The following is a 27,231-nucleotide window of genomic DNA, read 5'->3' as shown; positions in this document are numbered from 1 at the left end:
GGAACTGTCCTAAATAAGTGGAAAAATGACTGGGGATTTGGTCAGTGGATTCCTGTGGTTCAATTCAGTGACTTATCACAGACTAAATCTCGCTGATTTATCTGTGTAGGCTTATTTACTAATTTATCAGTGAATGGCACTTTTTAAGCGCATATTTGTTGTGAAACTCATTGATTTTCCAGTCATTTACGACTCTTAAATGAGAAATTTTTTATACTTTTTCATAGGTAAAAATTTCAGTTACTTAAAGATATTTTTTGTTATTGTAATATAAAAACGTATTCTCCAAGTTACGCTATAGCTAGAGGCATGCAAAATTTAAAATATATTTTTTGTCATCCCCTCTCCCCCTCCACTAATATTTCTTTTTAATGAATATTACAAAAGGACAAAGCTGCAGTATGTGCAGTATGGATAAGGAGAACCAAATGGAATAAAATACTCAAAATTTGTGGATTTAAAGACAATGCTGGTGGCTACTGCGTAATTTGTTTCAAATTTCTTTCAGTTTTTTTATTAAATTTTAATTAACCTTTTAAAATCATAAATATTCTGAGTATCTTAAAAATGTTAGATCAATTAACTATTTTTTTTTTTAATTCTGAAAGAAATTAAACCCCATTACATAGTAGCCAGTCAAATTTATTTTAAACCTACAAAGTTCCAGTTTTATATTCCATTTCATTCTCCTTATCCATACTGGAAAAAAAAGACATTAAAAATGCAACTTTGTGGGCTAATTATGTAAAACGTACGCTATATACATAATTTTTTTTTCTCAAAAAGTCGTCAAGTTTAACCGCGTGGAACGTAAGTATAAAATAACGACCTGTAATGGCACGCACGCCCTTAACTGAGGGTAAACGACGGAGGTTTGTGGACATCCCCTCCCCCCCCCCCCTACTCCCACTCCACTTGTACAATGGGCGGGCGAGGCGATGTCACACTGCTGACGGGGTCTCGCCGAAGCCAGTCAGTCGGCAGTCCGCCAGATAGTGCGGCGCGGCGCGTTCATGAGAGTCGGCGCGTGGGGGCGTGGTCGCTGGGCTGGCGGCGCGCAGCAGGTACGAGTCACAGCCAGGGTCATGTGTAGAGACCGGGAAAATTCGCGGATTCATTTCAGGTCAGCCTGAAATTCAAATAGTTATACCTCAGCAGGGGGCGAAGCCAGGGAGGGGGGGTTAGGTGTTCAAACACCCCCTCCCTCCTTAGCACCAAATCTTTAATTAATTTCTTATTCATCACTCAAACAAATTTCATATTAAAATTAATAAAATTTTTACCATTACAATATTTAAATTTAAGAACCGAAAACTGCTAAAATAGCACTATTTTTTTTACACCTTAAAATCCAAATTTTCCCGAGGGAGAACCCCCGGACCCCCCGCTTAAATACGGGGGGGCCCATGCTTCTTAACACCCCCCATACACAAATCCTGGCTACGCCACTGTAACTCAGTGCTGCCTCTGCTATTGGCTCACAACTCACCTGGACGACTCTGGGCCAGTGAGAAAACACTCAACCGAAGCTGTATCGAATCACAGGCCGCTACGTTGGAACACCTCCACAAGACAGCAGCCAATGAGAGGGTGACATTTGACCGAGTGTACGTAGAACTATAATGTTAATCCTAGAGGTCATTGAACCCGCGAATTTTTCCGGTCCCTAGTCATGTGCCTTCCGCGAAAAGAAAAATAAAAGATTGTGTGCGACAACTTTCTAGCCTTTTTTTTTTTCTGTGCTTCGTGATTGGCTTGGGATTTTATTTTAGTTACATGTCTACCTACTGTAGTCACACCGATCTCAGCCATCCAAAGCGAAAGCGAAACGCGTTATGAATGAACGGCCCTGCCAAATATGGCGATAGCTTCTCTTGCAGACGCATTATTGCAATCTAACGAGCGACCAGCATATTTTTCGCGAAAAAAAAAAATATACATTCCCTCTAATGATAAGCTTTGGCCAAGTCGCCCCAAAAACTCTTGCTTCTGAATACCTAGAGACATGCAGAATTAGTTCTTACATCCCCCCCCCCCATGCTACCATCTAGAATCCACATACGTGTGTGTAAACGAGTCGATGCCGTCACTACCACTTCCTCAATTTACCTCCGGGTAGCACGTGATTCGTCAGATTTTTTTTTCATTGGCTTGTAAAGATTCAGGGCGTTCCAGCTAACCCATGATCCGGTTACCAGGGACGATCAAGCTTACAAAATTATATTTGTATACCTAGAATGCAGTAACGCGAAATTTTTCATTCATTGTAAGAATAACTAAACGTAAGCGTGAAACAGACGATAGCGATATTTTCGTGTCTCGAGCTTCAGTTTGGCTACGTGCAGTTGGCGGCACTGGGTGTGTGTGTTTTAAAGCGCTCTAGTGGGCGTGCCTGCCGCCACGCGTGGCTCTCGGCTTATCGCCAGCACGGCCTGTTATCACGTCGCGCCGCGGGACTGCTGACGATGCCAGCGGCCACTCAGGGACACGGGACTCCGAGGGTAGGGTAAAATGCTGCTCGCCGACCCAGAGTCGAGACGCGGCGGCGCTTCTTCCGACTTTATTTTTCAAAGCGAAACTTCTTGTGGGCCCCCTCCGTCATGGGTAGAGACCCGGAAAATTCGCGGGTTCATTTCGTGTTATGCTAAAATTCAAAAAATTATACCTTAGTGCTGCTTCTGTCATTGGTTCACTGTTAATCTGGAGGACTGAGGGCCAATTAGAGACCCTCACTCGTAGAAGTGTCGAATCACAGGCCACCCAGTCGAGACGACTCACAAGTCAGCAGCCAATGAACAGTTGGCATTTGCCCGAGTGTGTAGAGGATATTGGAGTCTTTCCTGGAGGTCATTGAACCCGCGAATTTTCCGGGTCTCTAGTCATGGGTAGGCTCACACATACAGTGTGCAGAACTTAAAAAAAATACACGCTATTTTAAAACTGCTTAATACATCCTAGTGGTGTCTGTTCACGAACAGCATTTCAGAATATATATATATATATATATATATATATATATATATATATATATATAAGTTAAAACGCATGTTCTCAAAGTAATTTTTTGGCGTGAAACATCCGGTAGAGATTCATCAAAGCACTTAACGAACTTGCATCACACCTTTTTATCTTCCATTTCCTCCGCCATATTAATGTTATGGTTACCGTTCAAACTTAATAGTTGTCCTATGCACGACGAGAAGAACCTTGGCGATACCGCGCTAGAAGCACCAACGCGCGCGCGCGCGCGCGCACACACACACACACACACACACACACACACGACAGCCGGTAGGGTAGATCGAGACGATGACTTCATCAGAGCGTAACCGAACGTGTATAAGTTCAGAGGGCAACTAAAAGTGCGACTATCATGACTAGAGGCACTCTATGGCGGAGAGGAGAAGCTTCAGGAGTGGGGCGTGTACCGAATGCAAAATAAGTCTTGCTTAAGATAAAAAGCCTTCGGCCGTTTTCTGCACTGGGGCGAGAGAATCGTTTTCTGCTCGCCAGAACGTGCCGTCGTCGGTTTCTGGCGAGAGGGGCGATGTTCGCACGCTGCGAGCGCCTCAAGAACCTGCCGAGCTGTTCCGGTGGCCGCGGGTCGGATTACGCCATCGCGCCCTTCGCTCGCGGCCGTCGCGCGACTCGCGTCGGCGATAGCGCCTCGACTTCCAGCACAGCGGCCCGTCGCTTGGCGCCCGCGGGAACAAGTACAAGTCCCTGACTTGGTGTAAGCTTTTGGACATACGCCATTGCTAAGCAACAGATAAAAGTCAAGTTATTGGAACATTGTGATAGATCAATCATTTTCTTTTCCAACTTCCTCAGAGAAATATGCATACCGGGTCCATACCGGGCATTGATGTTATCTTTGAAAGATTTGTGCAATGGGAGTGCCATGATTTGATGTAAGCTTTAGGACATACTCCATTGCTAAGCAATTTATTAAATTTAGCTACAAATAATTCAATTTCTATTGTATCGAGTGATCTTGTTTGATGTATTAGGTTTCCGACTCATTTCGGTATATGTTCATTTATTTCATTTCCATTTGTATCGTTTAAGATACTTTCGGTTATTTCACATTATGTTCAAGTAGATAACATTTCCACACATTACAGTTCTTTCCTTTGATTTATTTCGTAAGAATTCATGCATTTAATCATTGAAATTCATTTCTATTAAAGTAGATTTATTTCGTTATAAATGGGTTCTTTTGGTGCTCTTTCATGTAATTTTACTTCATTCTATTTATTTAATTACATTTAGCTACAAATAGTTCAATTTCTTTTGTATAGAGTGATTTTGTTGATTATTAGGTTTCCGACTCATTTCGGTATATGTGCATTTATTTCATTTCCATTTGTATCATTTAAGATACTTTCGGTTAATTCACATTAATATGTTCAGCTTAGCATATGCTTAGCAATGGCGTATGTCCAATAGCTTACATCAAGTCATGCACTCCCATTGCACAAATCTTTCAAAGATAATAGTAAATTGGTACATCTATATGAAAACAACTGTATCACCAACAAAATAGTGTTTGCAGTAATTATGGGTTAGGATTCTTATTTAATACTTTCTGATCTCCCAGCACCTACAATAGTTAAAAGTTTCTTGTTTTACTGCGCAAATTAATAAGCATACAATAAAACAAAATAAAGTGTAATTATTTGTTATTCGATTATATTATTCCATCGTTTAATATCATTATATTTGACTGAAACCAATATCAGAATATAAAATTATGCGCCAATTTTCGTGAGAAAAACGTATTTAATACATGCAAAAATAACCATAGCCGTGTTTTACAACGTTACAGTGTAATTATTTTAGCATTACGAACTATTTCTTGGCAACTGTTTTCCAAAATATTTTTTTTTTTTGTAAAATAAAAGAGTATGTTTTCTGTGTTTCATTAAAAACAGTTTTTTGCTGATTAAGTGTGGATGCCATAAAATCCTAATTATGTTGCTTTCACCAGACTTACAGTCCTACAGTAGATACATACCTTCTCCGAGATCAGCTTCTAGTTCCGCCACTGCTGGCAACTGGGGTGTGGGTATCTGTTCTGAGGTGTCTGTTCTGCTAGTGAATTCAAACCGTTGTAGCTTTGAAAGGCTCTTACTTGGAAGAATCCTAAGAATGTCATGATGAAGCGAGCATCATGTTAAGACCTGTTCCACAATTACACGGAATCGGAGACACAACTCACGTAACTGAGTATCTAACAATGGCACGCATGCGGGCATGAACCCGTACTGATTAGCTCGGCAACGCTCAGCTCATTCGTTTACGTTACTTCGTGTGACAAATACAAGCCGAGTATTTGCCCTTGGCCGATAGCCACGTGTACAGAAAATTATTTTAAATACAAGGAAATTTAGCGTTATACCATTACTCTGTGGATTATTATCATAATTTATTTTTATATGTAAATCCTGACCGCGTTATGTTCTTGATTCTCAAAATTTGTTAGATTGAATTAATTTTCGTAAGCGTAAAGTTCAGCATCATTATTTGCCATTCGTTACTGTTTTCCTGCACCGTGGAAGCGGCAGGGGAGTAAAACGATATCATCTTGCGGGTCCGTGATCCGTTTCCGTTTCAACGTTTCCGTGCCATTGCGGAACGGGCAAAACAAAATGTCAACAGCAATCAGCAAGGCATGATATTTTAATTTCATTATAAAAATAATTATGTTTTGCTATCCAGACGAGAAAAAATTCTGAAAAGGGGGAGGGGGTTTGTCGTTCTATTTTAGACTTCAATTATTAACATGGCAAAGAACGCACACACCACCCACTTCGTAACTTTTTACCGCCATGCTAGAAATCAATACCGGACTGCTCTTCCCATTGACAGTACAAGCAATCGTGCGACAAATAAAAAGAACACCAATTAGCATATAGTAACACTACAATGACTTTTTATTAGTTGATACTTGAATTATTAAAAAAAAAATTTTTTTCGAGAAATTTAAAGCACGGAAGTTATATTTTTGTGGTAAAAAAACCTTTACTGAGAGAATTTTTTTTTTACTATCACAATATTGGTTAAGTCAGTTTTAAGGCTTCCATACATCGTGCTGTTTCGTGTTTATATAGTGCAAACCGAAGGTCTGGCGTTCTGAGCTCCGTAGTTCCATGAAAACACGTTGCTCTGAACGATCAGACAGAGCATAAATGTAGTAGGCGGAGCCGTGCGGAACCAAGTAGTTCCGACTCGAAACAGACCGGTTATAAATTAACTTTTCAATAAATTTACTTGTTATTTGTTCTATGTTCACCCCCGTTTTCATCTCACGCTCCCTGATTCGTGCGCTGAGAGCTCGCATGAAATTTGTCCTGCACTATACTTAAGAAGGCAGTACAAAATCGGATAATGTTATTGAGATAATAGTAAGTAATATTATGAAACGTAAAAACAGCAGAGAAAGAGAATAACGCCATAAATGTGTGTCACAAATTTCTTAGTGTAAATTTCCGACATTTGTTTGGCCGTAGAGACATTGCTTCGCATTAGCGACCTAGTAATTTGATTTAGCTGCAAGGAAATGTTTTTAATCATTGTTTGAAAAAAATAGTGGACGCATTGGTAGGAATTCGCAACTTCATGTCGAGTCATGTAACAGTGAAGTTTGTGAAGAATATCACGACTCGGGAACTTTACTATTCCAAATGTTTTCCAAAACATTTTCCGATGATTTATCTCGATAGAATTCCTCAGATGCTACCAAATTAAACTTGCTAATAGGGCTCTCGATGCTTTCATATCAGTTGAAATTAACTGGTGGGTTTTTTTTTTCAGGGGCCATGAAGACTTCACGTAACAAGTGAAAAGTAGGGTGAGGTCCCCCTATTGGCGGACACCTAAGTGTTTTCAAAAAAATATAATAATAACTTCTTCGAGATATGTAACTTTATTTATGCATTAGTTAAGTGAACAATTTGTACAATCAAAATGAAGGAACAAAAATTCAACTTCTGCATAAAAAAAATATTTAGAAACTTAAATTAAACTTTTATTTAAAAAAGAAATGATGTCACTGCAAGTGGCACCTAGTACGGGACGGACTGAAGTTCGAACCCCAAGCGCCAGACATTTTCAAAACATCCTGCATCGAACGCATATGCAGGCATCTGCACATTCAGGAATGTCTGCGCGCGCTTCATGAGCCCGCCCATAGCAGCTGAAGCACTGCATCAAGTCTTCGTCGTGGTCCTCTGAACACACTACGCAAGTAGTTCTTCCTATGTCAGGTATTTGAGTTAATTGTTCCTATTTCTTAGCTTTGTATCCACTTTTTCCTTTGGCCTCACGCCTTTGGTTTGTTTCCCATTCTCTTCTATTTGCTGTTATGAACTTCGTTCTCATTCTTTTTCTTTTTTTTTTCCTTAACATTCTTTTCATTCTCGTTTTCAGCAACAGCAATTTTGTATGGTGTTGTTAGAATTTCACTTCTTACACATTTTCTCTTACAAGCCGCTGATCGTTTCTGACAGCATCTGGAAATGGCGACAATTTATGGACAATGTGGACAACATCTGGATCAAAGCTCGTCGATGGCTTGTGAATGCTGATTGTTGGTTTTGTTGATAAATTCCATACTGCAGTCTAATGGGCGTTCAGATGTTTTCGCGGAAAATGCCTGCCCGTTGACGTAATTTTCCTTGATTTTTTTTAAATGCGTTTGTTGGCCATTGATTAACGTTAAGCTCTCGGTCATCATCTAAATAAATTTGTAAAAAATAAAAAATCCGAAATATTTTAATTTCACATTAAATAATAAGTGTATTAGCGTTTAAAAAAAATAGTTCATACAGAATTCAAGATGAGTAACTGGGGAAAAAATGTTTAAATATTAGTGCTGAGAAATGTACGTAGACAATTTATTAGGATATTAGTGTTTTATGAGGTCAATAGAAGGGGAAGGGGGAGGTTACGTTAGGAGAGAGAGCAGTGACATTTCTGTGAAAGGTTTCGCGCGCGGCAAGGGAGGGAAATGCCAGGCGGCAATTGCGGCAGTCTTCCCCGCTGCGCTGTAGCGCGGCGACTTGTCTGTGTTCGTCGACCAGTGCGTCGAGCCGCTGCGACGGGGAAACTCCTTCCCGAGCTGCGAGGATGCTGGAAGGGACTGCCATTCGTGAAGTGCGTGTGGTCGTTGTAGCTTTGGTGCGCGGCGGAAGCGACACAGGCATTCGGGAAGGTGATCTTCGATTGCTGTGCCTAGTGGACATTTTCATGCCGATACAATGACACTGTGTTCAGCGTAGCTCTACCTGGCGGTCAGTGTGGCCAGTTAATGGTTTTGACGTGGACACTGCTGTGAATAATGCGAGTATCGTTGTTGCTAGTATGCATCCGATATAGTCAGCGTGAGAGTGAAGCCGATATAGCCATCGTGCTCCCGATATAGGCAGTGTGAAGATGATATATCCAGTGTGATCCCGATATAGCAAGTGTGATCGCGATATAGCAGTTGTGAGACTGATATATTCAATGTAAGGCCTGCATAGCCAGTGTGATCCCGATATAGTCAGTGTGAGGCTGATACAATCAGTGTAAGGCTGATACAGCCAGTGTGATCACGATACAGTCAGTGAGGCCGATACAGTGAGTGTAAGGCTGATGCAGCCAGTGTGATCACGATATAGTCAGTGTGAGGCCGATACAGTCAGTGTGAGGCCGATATAGCCAGTGTGATCACGATATAGTGAGTGTAAGGCTTATATAGCCAGTGTGATCACGATACAGTCATTGTGAAGCTGATACAGTCAGTGTGAGGCTGATACAGCCAGTGTGATCACGATACAGTCAGTGTGCGGCCGATACAGTCAGTGTGAGGCTGATATAGCCAGTGTGATCACGATACAGTCAGTGTGAGGCCGATACAGTCAGTGTAAGGCCGATATAGCCAGTGTGATCACGATACAGTCAGTGTGAGGCCGATACAGTCAGTGTAAGGCCGATATAGCCAGTGTGATCACGATACAGTCATTGTGAAGCTGATACAGTCAGTGTGAGGCTGATACAGCCAGTGTGATCACGATACAGTCAGTGTGAGGCCGATACAGTCAGTGTAAGGCCGATATAGCCAGTGTGATCACGATACAGTCAGTGTGAGGCCGATACAGTCAGTGTGAGGCTGATATAGCCAGTGTGATCACGATATAGTCAGTGTGAGGCCGATACAGTCAGTGTGAGGCTGATATAGCCAGTGTGATCACGACACAGTCAGTGTGAGAGTGAAGCCGACATGTTGCCGATATACCTGCGGCGATCGCCGAGCCCCACGCCGCGCACCAACCCCGCCGCCCTGCCCAGCAGCGCCTCCTACTCCAGCCTGACGGGCGCCCGCACCCAGCTGTCGCCCTTCGCGCTGGGAGAGCCTCCCGTGCCGCGCCACCAGTACCTCGCGCCGGAGCAGGAGTTCTGCCTGTCGTGCCTGCCCGCCGGCCTGCCCTTCTCGGCGGCCGCCGCGGCCAAGCGTCGCTCCCCGGTCCCGGTAAGAGCAGGGATTCAACCCCCCCCCCCCCCCTTAGCACCAAATCTATAATTAATTTCTTATTCATCACTCAAACAAATTTCATATTAATATTAATAAAATTTTTACCATTACAATATTTAAATTTAAGTACCAAAAACTGCTAAAATAGCACTATTTTACGCCTTAAAATCCAAATTTTCCCCCGCTTTAATACGGGGGGGGGGGGGGAGGGCATTCTTAACACCCCCCCATACACAAATCCTGGCTACGCCACTGGTAAGAAGAGCCTAGTGCTTCTAGCGAGGTGTCGCCTCGTCTTCTCCCAGTGCATAGTGCTCGAGCAGTGACCATTACATTATATCAAGATAAAGCTGTGATGCGAGTCCCTCAAGTACTTTTCCGGTTGTTTTAATGCCTTATAAACTACTCTTCTGAAATTACAGTTTAAAAACTTCATCCGAAAAAAAAAAATTAGGCCTACTAATCGGCCTTCAACAAATTCGTAGACGATATTTTTTTTCCGTAAACGTTCCCCCATTCGGATGTCTTGATTAGTTTTGGAAAAATCTCGTGTTTTTTTTTCCTCCTGAAGCTCTGCGCACTGTGCCCAGGTATAGGCCGGTCCACACCAATTACGAAAACACAGACGATGCTGGTGTTTTTAACTCCCGGCTAGTCTCGGAATCCTTTCGCGAAAAAAAATGCACTCCCCTACACTTGTTGTAGTCTAATGGGTGATCGTATCTCGCAGTTTTCCATCGCCCGCTGGCGCGAAGCGGCTGCCAGGTCGTTCGCTGCGACGGATCAGATGGACGTAACCCAATGCCGGTCGCGCGCGGGAGTAGTGCCCAGAAAACAACTTTCTGTACTTTTACAAAACAAAATTCCTTTGGAAACCAGTTGCCAAGAAACAGTTTGTATTGCTACAAAACATACACCGTAACTTTGTACAATATCTGGCTATGGTTTTTTTTTTTGCATATATATGAAATACTTTTTTGGAAATAAATCTAAGTAATTCGTACGAAAATTGGCGCATAATTTTATATTTTAATTCAAACATAATTTTTAAATCATTGAAAATATTAATCGAAGATTCAACTATTTGAGTTAATTTTGTTTTACCATGCTTAGTTATATGCTGGAAAGCTACTCAGGGAAGGGTTTACAAATAACTTGAACTATTGGAGGTACCTACTGGAACAACACAAAGCATAAATGCCCGGGTAATATTTTAAACCCAGTATTATTGCGAACACCTTTTTTTTTTTGGTGGTGATATAATTGTTTTCATGCAAATGTGTTAATTAACATATAGCCTATCTGTAACTTAACACGAATATTTCTGTCCCATTTACAAAACAAGATCTACAATGTACGGAACATTTTATTCTGAAAGTTTAATACCTGCAATATTAAACAGTGGTTGTGAAGATTAAATGGAGAAACATGTTCTGAAAAGAATGCGGGAAAAAGAAGAGGAAAAATTTTTGCAGGAGAGGAGGAGGATCTGGAGAAGGAAGATAAACAAAGCCAGGTGAAGTGTCAAAATCACTGCCGGCGTGTTAAATACACATAGCTTTCTTTTTAAGGTGTACTTTATTTTTACCGCGATACCTGCCTTTAGCAAACTAAATAATAAGGAAATAAATCTTGGTAGTTCTTGCTTTTTTTTTTTTTTCGACATCTCGTGCTGGGTTTTGTGATACTTGGCAGTGTGGAAGACCCCTCACTAGTATGTAATACGATCGCGTTTGTTTTCTCCTTCGACGACGGACGTGCTGCTACAGTACAACTGCGACCGCTTCGACCTCCACGTCACTCATTACTGATCCGGGCTATTGACGTGGCCCGCAAGTGCAACAGTCACGCCAGGTTTTTTTTTCTGTTCTTAGACCGTGTTCGTAAACTACGCAACAAACGCGAAGCGCAAAAGGTTCAACAATGACTTTTCCAAATACACGTTTATAAACTGTGCAAGACGTAAAAAAACGTAACGCAAGCATCGGCCAACAATCAACTTCTTGCGTTTCGGCTTGCGTTTGAGCCTGCCATATTTGACTCGGAGGTTATGTGCATCGAAGGCGACTATGTTGTTTTTATTATAAGCATAACATTTTTACTATTTTAACTTTCGCACGGTGAAAGAAAATAACAATTTTAGGTCAAGTTATTGACTATTTAAAGAATGTCGGAAAAATATATTTCTTTTCAACGATTTTAAGATTCCAAGTTGTAGAGGGTTTGTGGCGTCTTGCAACTTTCGTGCTTTATAAAAAAAACAGAGATCAAGAGCGTGCGCAGAATATCAATTCTTGTCGCGAGGGTAGGGAAGGGGGGATAGAACCACTTTGCCCACTGTTTGCTTAAAAAAAAACTCTTTCCGTTTATCTTTCAGGATTTCAGGGAGGGTAAATAACCCCCTCGTCCATGCGTACGCCCTTGGCCGAGATTTTCTTGCGTTGGTCGCGTGTTGTGACGCTGCGTGCCTCGCGTAGTTTACAGACCCGCCGGCCTTGTGGCCGCGCGGACGTAGCGTCCCCGGCACGCTGTTTATTTCCGTGACAGCCAGCATCGGCGTCCGTCGCCGCACGGGTCATCTCCCGCCGGCTATAAATACTGCCACCTCCGGCCTCTTCGCGAGAGCCGCGGGTATTCGTGGACCGTCGCGCGCCTCTCTGCTCCTCCCGTGGAACAAAGTGCGACTCCTACAGTGGAAACTAAAACTATGTTCGGCGCGACATGTGACGCTATCTTTTGGGTGGACCCCTAACTACTAGCAAATTTAAAAAAAAAACTCGGACGGGGGGATTCAAATTCAAAGTTATTTTGAAGTAAAGCTTCTTTGCTGAGGGGGCTACAATTTTCGATCGCATGAGAGGAATAGTTAGGCACGTGGTGGAGAAACCGGTAGAGGAGACGACAGGGGAGAACTGTAAATGACGCAGCATTCTTGCACACTCGCATATATATATATATATATATATATATATATATATATATATATATATACTAGCTGCAGTACCCGGCTTTGCCCGGGCTGAACACCGGGTGATATATTGTCCGCGGGTTACAGCACAATGGATAGCGATATGTCCAGTGTGGTGGATATTAAGAAATGACACATAATTACTGTTTGTGTATCTGTGACCTATGGTTTTCTGTTTACCCATGGCGATTGGTTGAAAGGTTTAGAAGTTAATGCGCTACAGCGCCATCTAGCAGCGAGTTACAAAAAAAATGGTTAGCATATAAACCTTCTCCATGATAAAAACACTTCGATGTGCCAACTTTCATGGCGATCGGTCAAACGGTGTAAGATTTTATCGACGTCATACATGCCAACATCCAGTTATATATATTATTATATTTCGAAATTTTGGGGCTTTCACTTTTGCGGAAAGTGGATGTTCAGGACCTCAAATGGTTTGGAACACTCCATCTCGAAAAATAGATATTTGAAATTCCTGAAATTGTCGAAATTTTGGGGCTTTGTTCCCAGAGGGGGGCGGGGGGTTCGAGGACCCTGAATGGCTCGAAAACACTTAAAATCGAAAGAGATAGATTTTTAAAATTTCTTAAACTTTCGAAATTTTGGGGCTTTAAGCACCTGGGGGGGGGGGGTGATGTTGAGCACCCCGAATGGCTCGGAAACACTCCAAATCGAAAGAGATCTAAAGGAATATAAGAATGTAGGCATTTACTGTATACTCCTACCTACCATAATAACAATATTGACAAATAGAAAGCTTATTACCTACCTTTGAATAATTATCTAAATAAATTAATAAATAACTGTATGTTTAAGAATTTACGTACATACATAATATTAAACTTCAAACTATACACACCAACAAAAAAATTAAGGATGTTTGTGAAACTATTTTTTATTTGTCATAATGTTTAAAACATTTGTAGGATTTGTTTATATGTAAAACTGTGGTGGCAATATTCCGCTTATACCACGGGATGTGCACTCATTAGAGAGATGCTTGAACAACGTTTTGTTTGTGTGCACGGCCGTAAGAGCGCTAGTGTGCTCACTGCTCAATGTTTGTTTACGATTCGTTGCCAAGGCTCATTTGTAATGGCGGCAATTTTTCTTTCGTATTTTTGTTTAGGACTTTAGGTTATTTGCGTGCTACTTGCTTATTGCTTCGTAGGTGGAAACTGGAAAATATCTGGCATTTATTTATTCAATTATTTAGTGGTCATATTTTCATTGAGGTAAGATTGTTAAATTGAGTATAAAATAACGTATTAATTAAAATACAATGCCGCCACGTGTACGAAAATGCTGTGTGCCTGGTTGCGATGATAAATTTGCTGTTAGACACCGCTTCCCAATTTACGAAGAAACTGTATACATGAATGGATACAGAGAATAAACGTCGAGAAGCTGAAAACTCTCCACCCTCTTAATGCTGTAGATGTAATTGCAAACTTCAATAGTAATGCTAGCTTGTGACATAGGTGGTTTTAGCATAAATAGCTACTTAGATCATTCTTCCACCAATGTTTATACGGTTAGTACTGTGCACGGCCACAACAGCGCTGCAAATAGCGTTCTAGCTGTTATTCAGAGAGTGGCCTTTCTATCCCTCCCTCTCTTTTCTATGGCTTATACAAAGGAGTATAGAAATTCATAGAGATATCACTCCCTGTACACACCACAAATCTTTGAATGAAGTAAATATATATATATATATATAGTCCAAAATATAACAAAAAGTATAAATAACAAGTAATTTGACAAAAAAATTTATACAACTGGAATGACAATGTTAACATCCGCCTGAAATTTAATAGAAGTAGGTAGGTAAGAATATATATATAAGAAATTAAATGAAATTAAAACATACATAAATAAAATTATCTCACACTCAACCAAACATAATGTTTAATATGAAATAAAGGAAAATGGCAATTACACGTAACTATTCTAATTAATAAAAAAAAACTTTCCTGAAATATTAAAATTCAAAATTTTCAACAATATATTACATAATTGATAAATATTTCTGGTCTTCGGTCTCAGCAGCCCTAAGACTCTTGACGCTCAGCAGATAAATTATAAACACTAAACCAAACTCCTTGCAAATAAGTAGGTACTGTAAAAAAAATAACAATATTGAGAAATAGAAAATATTAGTAGGCCCTACCAACCTATGAATAAATTTCGAAGAAATTTATAAGTTTAAGAATGTATGTACCTACATAATATTAAACTTGAAACTATCAACACAATAAAAACCTAAGAATGTTAGTGAAACTATTTTTTTTTATTTGTCATAATACCTAAAATACGCATGTTTCCAAAATGACACAAAGTATAAATAATGACCAATTTGACAAAAAAAAATTGTATAACTCGAATTATATTTAAAACATACACGTAAAATTTAAAAGAATTATGAGTGTCCTAGGTAGGGAGAAAAAATATATATATAGAAGAAATTAAATAAAAAAAATGGGTGCGTGTACTTAGGTACGCGCATGAGAAGTTATACTTCTTTGGCATCATTAAAAAATAGTTTTTAATTGCATGCAAAAATATTGCGTGGAGTCCCTCCGCGCGGAAGAAGTGAAACTTCGTAATGTGGAAATGAAAATAGGAAGGGGTAGAAATTGATTTTTAGTGAAATCATATTGTATCAAATCAAACTAAAAAAAATAAAGGTAGTAAATTTGTAATGATTCATAGATTGATCTTCAGAGAGAGAGAGAGCGACACCTATTGAATATCTATAAAACTAACTTTCTTATGAGAGCAGATTTTCATGACATAAATCATGAAATCATTCAACGATAAAAGCTGTTTATTTAATCAAGCGGATGGGTTCGCCCCAAGGAGAAAATTGACGCGGCGGGACCTCGTGGACATAGAGAAATGACACACTCACTATTTATGTGTCTATGAAACATGATTTTTTTTCTGCAATTTAAAAATCGGTATTGAAAATTGAAACAAATATGGCGACACTACAAACTGTCAAGATCTTTATTTTTTTCTTACTCTCTACTTAGTTCCTTACAATAGCAAAACGTAACGTAATGGCTTGAAAGCTATTGCTCGGCAGACATAGAAGAATGTCACTAACAGTTTGTATATCTATGACACACATTACATAAAATTAAGATATATTTTTTAACACGTTTAAAATTTTTTTTTTAGACAAAAGATAGCCTATGTCCATCCCCAGGATATAATCTATCTCCTTGCCAAATTTCATTACGATCCGTTCAGCCGTTCAGCCGGGAAAAGGTAACAAACAGACAGACAGACAGACAGACAGACAGACAGACGGAGTTACTTTCGCATTTATAATATTAGTAAGGATATATATATATATATATATATATATACACACATATATATATATATATATAATCTGTGACAGCCAAAGATAATTATGTTTCCTTTACCTAATAACATAATAAGCAAGAAGTTTCACTTCTGTTGCACGTCAACTCAACATACACACATATATATATTTTTTTAATTGGAGGGTCCCTTTTGGGATTCCCGCCCAAAAATAAATTACATCTTTAATATTGATACATGGTAAACACAGACACATGGCCACTATTGGCGAGGTGGTGACAAGGATTTACCTACGTACAAAATCCGAGCTCCTCCAACAATGCGTTCTTGTTGGTGGATGTCGGCTTCTTGGGCATCTCTGCGCGACGGCGGCGCCGGGTTGCTGATGTAGGCTGCACGGAGGTTCGGCGACGGCGAAGCTCATGAAGAGAGCGATGATGGTGATGTTGGTGATGTTGGTGGCTACCGCTGGGACGTCATGGTGGTCACGCGGGTGGTCTGTGCTGAAAAGAGGTCGTCGTGGGTGTGCAGCTTCAGGTAGTGGCTCTGCGAGCTATCGGATGATGGGGTTAGTGTTTGGTTTATAATGTTGATTTAACTACCTGACGTCTCATTGCTTAGAAACAGACATTTAAACTGTGTGAGAAACACTTAATGCCATTTTGTAATAATAAAATGAAGTTCTATATAAATAAGCAGAAGATGCAAAATTTCTGGTATGCCACACCACAAAATAAATGGCTACCAAAATGAAGTGAGTAATTTTTTACACTGTTTTTTTTTTTTTTTTTTGCCTGATAACAGCTTATGCATAGGGTCATGTATTTTCCGCAATAATATATTTTGAGACTAGCTGAGAGTTAAAACGCTGTAGCGTTGTCTGATTTTCATGACTGGTTGATTTTCATCACTATCACAGCCATCCAGCGAGGAAGCAAAAGCGTCCTGAATGGCCTGGTTTGTTTCTCTGGGGGCGCGGATGACTACCATTATGGCGATATTCCGCCTGGCCTCTTCGAAAAAGGCGGAAAAGTGCCATAACGAGACGGAATTCTGCCATATTTTCGTATACACTCTATGGAAAGAGTACAGCGGCATTGCCCTCGAAGTAGTGTATAGAATACTCGGTAGGTAGCGCTATCAACCCTCTAGATGTTTCTCAGATTAACTTTTTAAGCTTACAGATAGCGCTTCTGACGGTGATAGGTAGTGATAGATCGCGGGCGAGAAGAAAGAAATGTTTCCAAAAATGGTTTATATTATTACGACGATTTAAAAATATATATATGGTAGTTTTCCATGCACGAAGGAGAATTTGGCCAAAATTTACATTCTACGGAATGAGGAAAACGGCCTTACTCGTAATATCGTAATGTAACTAGCTTCATATAATTTACATTTTTGCACACTGGAATACTTTAAGTAATTGTAGCATGGTGGGCTTTGCACAGGCTTGCAGTCTTTCAAAAATAAACTCTGCTGAAAATTAAGTATTTGTTCTATTCGGAAACAAAAAATGTTAATATGCGTAGCATATAATTCTGCTTCTTTAAAACTGTCAGATCAAATTGAAATTCAGTTTTTCGTACCTTACAACACTTATAACATACATAACACATACATAAAAAAATAGGTTCCATATAAGCACATAGAATAACAACCAAAAACATACATACATATCAATAACTTTACGACAAATCACGAAACAACACAGCACACAGATAATTAAAGATTGATAAAGTTAATATTAACTAATTGATTATAATTGGTTACTTTGTGTTTCAAAAAAACTAAAATGGAGTTTACAAAATAAATATGTAGATTTAAAAGTTTTAAATAACTTTTTGCTTAAGTTTATTACCAATGAATGTTTCTAGATTATTCAAAAAGAGTTATATTTTTTACAAATTTTATAGTTACTAATGGTTTTAAAAGTGTCACTAATTCTATAATTGCAAGTTGAAATTCTTAATCCAAACCGAAATATGTCTGAAGCATCAAAAATGGTAATAAAACGTATATAATAAAATTTGTATCACTGATTGAACGTCTAGTAAATAGAACATACAAATTAAATTTATATAGGAATGTAGCATATTTTAAAGGAAAATAAAAGCCTGAAATTTTAAAATATTAAATTAAGAATTGTTTTCTGCATTCTTTCAATTCTGTTACAATACAAATTAGTAATTTAATTCCAAATTACGACCCAATATTCTACTTCATAGCTAATCAATTTGAAGAACAAGGTATACAATCAGGTATTGATGCAGAGAAAGTTATAAATTTAATAAGATCTTCAAGGGCAACTAATAGTATTATCTACATGTTGGTGAAAAATAAAAACTTGGCATCCACTATAACTCGAAGGTATTAAATGTGGACACCACGTTTATTGTCATATCTTACTATGTGATAATTCTAATTAATTTAATTAGTTTTGTGTTACTAAATGTTATACAATAAATGTTATCGTAATTCAGAGACGTATGTTAACATGAAAACCAGATCTAGACAGCTGAAATATCTTGCTGAATAGTTTTACAAACATTTTTCCTTCAACATCTTTTCTTTATCAATTCCGATTACAGTTGGAATATTATTTATTAAATATTAAAGTGTAGTTGAGATATACCACTTTGCGGAACACCTAATATTATGAAATTGAAATTGCATTTTTTAATATGACTGCAAAGCGTCTATTTGTAAAATGATTAAAAAATATATACACACACACATAATACTGTGTGTGTTAAAGACGATCTTCCTGATTGAAAACTACGTGGTTTTTCAGAAATAAAATTCATGTGCCTATAAATATATTTTTCGTCATAAAAGTCTAAAATTATACATAACAGAGGTATTGGACAATAGTTTGTGACTAAAATTTAACTGTCAACAAATATATACCAAATATATCAACAAAATATATACCGATAATTGGTTTAACACACAACTCACTGACTGATACACACTTAATTCAAATAATTTATGTTCATAAGCAAATTTTTTTTTAATTTTTTAAATGTTTGTTTGAGCTTTATATATAAAATGTTGGAATGATAACTAAATACTAAAACGCCACAAAACTAAAAAATATATATATAAAAAGTCCGTTCCCCCGGAGAAACCCCCGGAATGGCCACCGCATGGGGAGCCCAAGAAAAGAAACGGGCTCCCCATTTGGAAGCCAACTGGAAGGTTTTTTTCTGTTCCACCCACCGTTTCTTTGGTAGCCTGACTTGTTACAAGAGATTGTATTCCTACCAGAGAAAATGCCACCATTTTGTCTGGGCAATCCGCCTTGGAGGAGCCGGGGCGCGAACCCGGGTCCTACAAGTCACAAGGCAGGCGCTCTACCCCAGAACCAGAGTGGTAGAGCGGATACTTGCAGTCTTCTTAACACTGACATTATGTTATTCCACGAGTTTACAGTAGTTCGTGTGTCATTAACATCTAACCTCGGTAAAGAAAAAATTTATGTGTTCTTATGTTGTTCGTTCAGCATGAATTATGTAATTTCATAACAGTGAAATATAATTTGTAAACCTGACTGGTCTGTAAATTTTTTAGTTGTTTTCCTGCAAACAAATTTACAGTCCCGATGTACAATAATTATATAGAAATATAGACTAGTAAAAAAATATGTAAAAAGCTCGCACTGTCGATGGTAAAGTTATTTTGAAATAAATGTTAGATATTAAAAGAGTGTGTTTGTTAAAATATGTGTGTGCTTACAAGCATGAAGTTATGGTATAACATTTTATTTATTGGGTTTTAAAGCCACAGAAAAGTTAACCTTGTTTTACCGTTCTTAATATGCGCAGTTAATACTGGAAAGCTATTCAAACAAGGGTTCACAAATAACTTTAAATATTGTAGGTATTGGGGCAACACAAAATATAAATGGTAACACTATTTTGTAGTGATACAGTTATTTTTATGTAAATGTACAAATTAACAAATATCTAAGTTTATATGAATATTTAGATTCCATTTACAAAGAACATTTACGGTGCACAACGGCAAACAGAATAACCCAACGATGAAACTAAAAAGATAAAAATTGAAAAAAAAACGAAAAAATACGGATATACAGAGACGCACAGGTGAACCAGGCGATGTTACAAAACAGCGACGACAACACAGACGAACACCGTAAGCCACAGTTGAGCGACAAAACAGATATTTTGAAAACCACAACGATGGTAGCACAGAATAACACACTATGTTTTTCCCAAGACAACAGTTGCGACGTTTCGGGAGAGAGGTCTATTTATTCCCTTCTTAAGCACAAACAGACTGATGTTTCTCATGATATACAGTTTAATGAGTAATAGTGTATGTCCGAAACTACATTCTGAATTAATTTACTTATTATTTAAAATGTTGTTTGTCGGTTGAAATTTTATTCAATGAACTACACTGTTTTTGAAATTCACTTAGATACTGACTTTCTTTAAACAGATTTGTATTTTGATTTGTTTTATGTGTATATTTGTTTAAACTTCTATTAACATGGCACAGGTATAAGTGCAGAGAAGCTTACTCAAAAGAGGAACCTATTTCTGTAACAATAAGTGTCAAGAACGTAGTAAAAAAATAGGGGGGGGGGGGGGGGTAATTGTGGCCAGATTTGTTTGGACAAAAAAAATTTATTTATAAAGAGATGCTTTGTATATGTGTGTACCTATTAAAAAAAATTACAAAAAAATTTAAAGGCATTGCAACGCTTGCCGGGCATTAGCTAGTTAGAAATATTTTATATTTTCATCGCGTCTTACTGAATAGCAGTCGGAATTTGGTTTTCTAAAGATTTTCAACTGGTGCATTTGGTAAATCTATTATTAATCTTGTATTTTTAAGCTTTTTGTTTACTAAATTTATTTGTGAAATTTCTGAAGTGTGTTTACACAGTTAAATTCGAATTAAACAAACTACTTTCTCAAACATAAATCTATTAAAAAGAAAACCTGCAAGATTTGATGACTGTCGTATGTTTGGTGCGTGTGTAACAGCAAGAAACCAATAGTTAATTGTTGGTCACCGCGCGAGCAAAAACCACATGATAAGAATTGTTCTGTCGCGTCGCCATGTTCGCGTCGCACCGTCGCGCTATTGTGATGGCAGCATGACTGAAGCGACCTCGAGGGATCGTCTGGAAGCCCACGCGCAATTAGAGCACCACGCGCCACTGGAGACCGTGGCTGCTGGAAGGAGGCGGCAGGTCGGAGGTCGCGTGGCCCCGTGTCGACGTATCGCGAGCGAGGATCTCCGCCGCCGCCGCCCCTGGCGGTGACCCCGCGACAAGCTAGGCTCTGTGTCCGTCGTCGGTGACCCCTGCTGCCGGACCCCGCGTGCGCGTGTCGTGGTTACGGTACACGGGTCAAGGTTACGGCACGCGTGCCGCGGTTACGGTACATGTGTCATTGTTACGGTACGCGTGCCAATGTTACGGTACGCGTGCCAATGTTACGGTACGCGTGCCAATGTTACGGTACGCGTGCCAATGTTACGGTACGCGTGCCGTTAGTTCGGTGCAATTGTATCGTCCAGAAAAGGTAGATGTACGGGTTGCGCCAGGAACACGCGTCAGAAGAATTGTGATTCAGTACGCAAAATATTTAGAGGAGGCAGAAATGCCTGGTGTACCGTGCATAATGAAATGATCTGTATCCATGTTGTGTAGAATGATTCATCGGTGATGGTGTGTGTTTGGTTTATCGTGGGGCTACTGGAAAAATCAAGGGTAACAAATGTATCGAGACGAAATTGTACGTGTCACATCAGTTAATATCCAAAACACCCATACGGAATAAATTAAGCTCTTCCTGATTTCTTACAGGCACAGAAACAGTTTTCCTTGCCTTATAGTACAAAACAACGGCTATCAAGACACAACTGACCAACTTTTCGCAAAAACCTCACGCTATAACACATAATACGTATGGTTAGATGTGTTTATTGCCTGTGTGGCATTCACTAGCAAGGCTCCGTTGTATTACATTGTAACCGGTAACATCTCTATCAACAGACAGAAGCATTTCCGTAAATATGTTCGTTGACATTTCTGGATCCTATACATGTATTGCACATGTGTCCACAATTTTGACGAAATATTTTAGATAAATATTAAATATCAGTTTTAATTTTGTCTCTCTTTCTCTGAAAATTATTATTAATCCTAGAGACAGATCATAGTTGAATTTCTGCTCGTAGCATAAAACATCGCTCAAACAACTATCATAGTTTGCTAATTTAAATTGATGATTGGTTTATCTTGCATGCGCCAGTTTTCAACTACAAAAATATGTACAATACACAAATCAAAAACAATTACGAGTCTGCACATAAATTAAGTGTCATTAAAGTACCATAATTCAAGGTAAAATTGTGGTAAGCTAATAAGAAAGAGAAATACGTATGGCAATGATGACATCATCTCTGTCTAGTTAACATAGTACCTAAACGTTGTAAGACCCTATGAGTAGAGACATGCAAAATTCGCGGATTCATTTCGCGATAGGCTAGCATCAAAACAACTATACCTTCGTACCGCTTCTGCGATTGGCCTACTATTTATCCGGGGAACTGTGAGCCAATGGGAAACACTAAACCAAGAAAGTGCCGAATTACGGACAGCCTAGTTGAGACGTCTCACGCGTCAGTAGCCAATGAACAGGTGTCATTTCCGCGAGTATTTAAAGGACTGTGGAGTCTATCCTAGAGGTCAATGAATCCGCGAATTTTGCAGGTCTCTACCTATGAGACGCTAACCATCACAATGTCGGCGGAATGCGAATTGTAATAATCATTACAAATCCTGTTTGTGGCTGTAACACAATTAGATTTTTTTTTTAGGTTGGAGAAGACCTTCCCCCCACCCCCAAATGGGCCTATGTTAAACAAAATTGGGTGCATATTTATCACGAAAAATAATAAGTTGAAAAAATATTACGGCCTTTGGTCTAAAGTGGTTTTCAAGGCTGGAATATAGTTCTGAAAGTTGAAACTGAACAATAGGTATGTTGTTAATAAATTAAGTATTTAAGGTAGAACATGAAGCATCTAGATAATGTTCAAATTAACTTAGCTTTATTATTTATTTTTTTAAATAATGGTTTGATAAAGGCGTGGAAGGTTAAACAGTTCAAAAAATTAATGGAATATAAGGTTGCTACGCCAACTGTTTTAATCAAATGTTTTAACTATCTCGACATGTTTATCGGTGGTTATAGGACTTTGTTCATTTAATAAGTATCTGTCCACACTCTTAGTTTACGTTTTAAATACTTCATTGTTTGTAACAAACCAGTTGTTTATTTACAACTTCAAAGTCGTGTACTGAACTTGGGAAGCACTTTTGACCTTAAATCTTTTCAACTCTTTTTTTTTTTTCGTTATGAATCTGCGTCTGAAGTTTGTCGGTCGAATTCAGACTTCAGACTCGCGCAAACACACACACATACACCTACACGCACATACACACACATACATATATGTACACACACGCATACCTAAATCCATTAGTTTCAAAGATGTGCTAAACGCACCCATGTGAATTGCGCGCGCTCGTAGCATTGGCCGGTGGCAGTCGCCGCAGAGTACACGCGAAGAAGAGACGCAACGCGCGCAGTTCACATGAGTGCGGCGTAACGCGCAGCTACCGATCGGAGCTGGAAAGCTATCCAGGGAACGCTTTACGAATAACCACCCGGACACACATTCAAGTTATCAGAGTGATGTCTGATTACGAACAGCATATCAGAATGCCTTGAGTGCGGATTGGTTGTTCTATTTCCGTATATTTAGTTTCTAAACTGTGTTTTTCAGAAGCGTGTAAATGGCTGATACTCGTGTTTTCAAGATATTCTTTAGACATGAGACTCCCGGAAAATATTCTTCAAAGCACCCGAGAGCCTTGCGTTACACCTTTATCTTCATTTCTCCGCAGTATAATGGTTCGGTGACCGCTCATATTTCATAGTTGTCCTATGCTTGAATAGAAGACTCCGCGCCAGTTCAGAGCCTTGCGCTTGTAGGCGAAACCGCGCTAGAAGCACCACTACAAGCCCTGACTAGGCGGGTCTTTTAATTACGGAAATGGTAATGGCAATGTTAATGGTAATGGGTTTGTGTGCCGGGTATTTGCGTTTCCGGCCACCGAGTACCGCCGAGTGTGTAATTGGCGATTGTGTTCACACACCATTGGCGATTACCACCACCGAGAGTCCTCGATCATTGCGTTCGGGATGATGTGCTCCGGGCAGTTATTAAACTTTTAAATTTTTTTAAATGGTGGAAACAGACCCAAACATGCGAATTTACATTGTGGATCGTTAAAGCTGTCAGTCTTGGAATCGTCGGGGAATTTTTAATGTTTTCTAATAATCAGGAAAACATATGTTTGGTCAGAAAAACCAACCCGACCTTAACCCGTATTTATAAACATAACATGCAAAAAAATACAAGACTTAAGACTATCACCGTTGTTTATAAAGCACGAAATATACAAAACGTTACCAACCTAACTTTAATTTAGCATGCCATTAATTAATATAAATAAAATTATAGAAGGACTGGAGTGATATTATAAACACGGTTAGTAAAGTAAAAATTCAATCAAATAAAAAATTTAAATAAATTTCCAGTATTTAATGTGAATTAGTGGATACTTGCGTGGCGTTTTCTTGCGTAATAAGTAAACTTTTGTTTGAAAATTCATTATTTAACGTTTCGCGTCCAACTTTAGTTGCGTTCTTGTTTTTCTCGCGTAGTTCATAAACTTGACCTTAGCGCTACCTTGCGTCTGACCAAGCAAAAAATAACTCTAATAGAGTCGGCATACGAAGACACAAAAAACAAGGGTGTAGGTGTACCCTAACCGTATTCCTTAATTTTAGGGAACGGATTTTGGTCAAATGAAACTTAATGATATCGAAACTATTCTGGAACACATTTTGTAAACTTTAATGATCATAACAAGAAATAATCGCAACTTAAAAAAAGTACTTGAGAAAATTAAAAAGGCGGTTCCGTTTTTATTTGTGCGATGGTGCTGCTATCTGTAGTATTTTTTTGCCGTGACAATTGTATCGACGGTTGCGAAACGTCCGCTGGAGTACGCTGAAACCGATTTCTAGCTTCACGCAGGTAACCGTTTAGTAAAACGGTTTGCCTGTCTGTTTCCTTAACGGAGTTCGGTTTTGGGCACGTTCTGGAGTTAGGGTTGGGATTGTGTCCCAATACCCTACTCGAACGTCTTGGAACACCGCTCTAGATTACCGTACATTCAGTAGCGTGGCACCGGAGTTGGGACCGCCTGCGGACTATGAGGAAGGGGTGGGGCGGGGGGGGGGGGGGAGTTTATCGCCGTCGTCGACACCTACGAGCGATAACGCCGCGCACTTCCGGTTCGTCCCCTTCACCCCCCCACCCCGCTTCCGGCCGCCAGCCCTGCTCGGAGCCCCGTGCCGCTACACCGCGCCGCCTGGCGGTCGAGTCCGTGTGACCTGACGGCGGAGACGACGACGGTCTGCCCGCAAGGCCGGTCGCACACTGAGTTGCACCTTTGAATATATATACTGTATAGAAGTCGCGAGTGGATAGGATTTACTCTACGTTTTTCAGGAGCGTATGATGAGCAGCTTGGGAACTTCACCGCTGCAGGGCGCTGCCGTATCCTCTTAGGTTGTTATTTACATGTTAGAGCGCAGCACTGTCGCCCGCTGTCATTCCCCGCACCCCCCTCCCAACATTCACTGCAGCTTAAGGTCGTTCAACGGGAGTTAGTGCGTCACAAAACTGTAGTAATGAGAGGTGGGGTAGAGGGTGGGTGGAGGACAACGCATGTTTGAGGGGGGGGGGGAAGGGGTGTTGAAGAGTTCGACACTTGTCCGCTAGGGACCACCACAAGTCGATGCCCTAGAGATGGTGGCGATTGCGGCGGTGAATTAACCAACTACCTCAAACCGTATTAGAAATTTTAACCTAGGCAGGCGACTTCTATACAGTATATAAATAGATTATATTCAAAGGTTGCACGCTGTAATTTTTTTTTTTACCTGTGGAAATCTTAGCTCTCGGTACACGGCATTTGGTGGGAGTAATTTCGTTAAAATGGCACGGTAGTCGATGAACGGAAATGTGACGCAAAGATGGCGGGACCAACGTGTAGCAACATAAACTCGTGAGTAGTATGTAAATGGGGTTCCGAGATCAGGCTTCAGGCTGTGGTGGTGGTGTCGGCGTCCGCCATCTTGGATTGTGACGTCACGGCGGCCATCTTGGATGAGCGTAACGGGACACAGTGTAACGGGACACAGTGTAACGGGACACAGTGTAACGGGACATAACGTAACGGGACAAGTAGATCACGGCGGCCATTTTGGATCCGCCATCTTGGATCCGCCATTTTGAATGACGTCATTGTGTTCTCGAAAATTCCGACGATGTGTTTTCCGCCATTTTGGATGACGTCACCATTGCAATTTGGACGCCATCTTTAACTTTTTTATTTATTATCCGATTTTAATGAAATTTTTTTTAAAATTTATAAAAAAATTCAATTAATAAAATTTTAATAAATTATTAATAAAAAATTACTTTTTTGACACGGAGTTCGTAGTCCTCGGTTCGAACCCGACGAGTGCAAAAAAAAATTAAAAATGGCGACAGGCTCCTTCCTCAATGGTGGCTGCAGGCAGACTGACTCCCACCACTTTTTTTCAAAGCATATATATCGTCACCTAGTATGACGTCATGTCCGCCATCTTGTCTTCGATGCTGGAGACCACCATCTTGTTTTCGGCCGCTAGAGTACGCTGACGCCATGTTAGTTTAACTCTTACCCGCTAGAGTGCAGTAATCATTTATTATTGCTGTGACACCCGCCATCTTGTCATTTGGCCGCCATCTTGAAAATCCGTAATTATTTAGCTAGAAATTCGGGAAAAGTTCCAAAATTCATTAAATAAATCACTCATTAATTTACATATTGATTCGATGGATTCCTGTCCTCGGTTTGATACCCGATCGATGCAATAATGTTTAATTTTATGAAAAAATAATAATTTCAATAAACCATGTTCAACATTCTTAAAGAGACTTTAAATCCTCTACTACCATCATCCTATAAGCCATCAAGACCAACATATCGGAAATTCGTTATTTTAATGCTAGAGATTCGGGAAAAAGTTCAAAATTCATTAAATAAATTTGTAATCTATATACTGATTGAATAGATCGACTAAGCTCCTTGGTTCGATCCCTGGATGATACAAAACAACTTTAATTTTAAAAAAGTACCACTAATGTGCAAGGTTTGAGAAAATAAAAACACCGCAAGTTCTATTAAAAAAACTTTTATTACATACATACTACACTACTACAAGTACAAAAAAAATACACA

General features: G+C 39.5%; 1 protein-coding gene across 6 annotated transcripts in view; it reads left to right on the top strand.

The window, feature by feature from the left end:
- LOC134533014 (septin-2) overlaps nt 1–27,231 on the top strand; it is a 98,103-nt gene that overhangs the window by 26,236 nt on the left and 44,636 nt on the right. The window contains exons 1-2 of one of the 6 annotated variants that reach the window (XM_063370145.1): nt 995–1,064; nt 6,817–7,268. The exons of 3 other annotated variants lie outside the window; for them this stretch is intronic. In XM_063370145.1, coding sequence (XP_063226215.1) covers nt 7,262–7,268 — 7 coding nt within the window. In that variant the 5' untranslated portion in view covers nt 995–1,064; nt 6,817–7,261. Of the gene's footprint in view, nt 1–969; nt 1,065–6,816; nt 7,269–7,329; nt 9,515–27,231 lie in introns of those variants that run through there. 2 more of the 6 variants (XM_063370142.1, XM_063370141.1) reach the window with 2 other exon arrangements.

Source organism: Bacillus rossius, chromosome 6 (assembly GCF_032445375.1).
Source record: "Bacillus rossius redtenbacheri isolate Brsri chromosome 6, Brsri_v3, whole genome shotgun sequence".
In the NCBI taxonomy this organism is placed as follows: Eukaryota; Metazoa; Arthropoda; class Insecta; order Phasmatodea; family Bacillidae; genus Bacillus; species Bacillus rossius.
The sequence above is the reverse complement of the archived record's forward strand: the minus strand, read 5'-3'. Positions and strand labels throughout refer to the sequence as shown.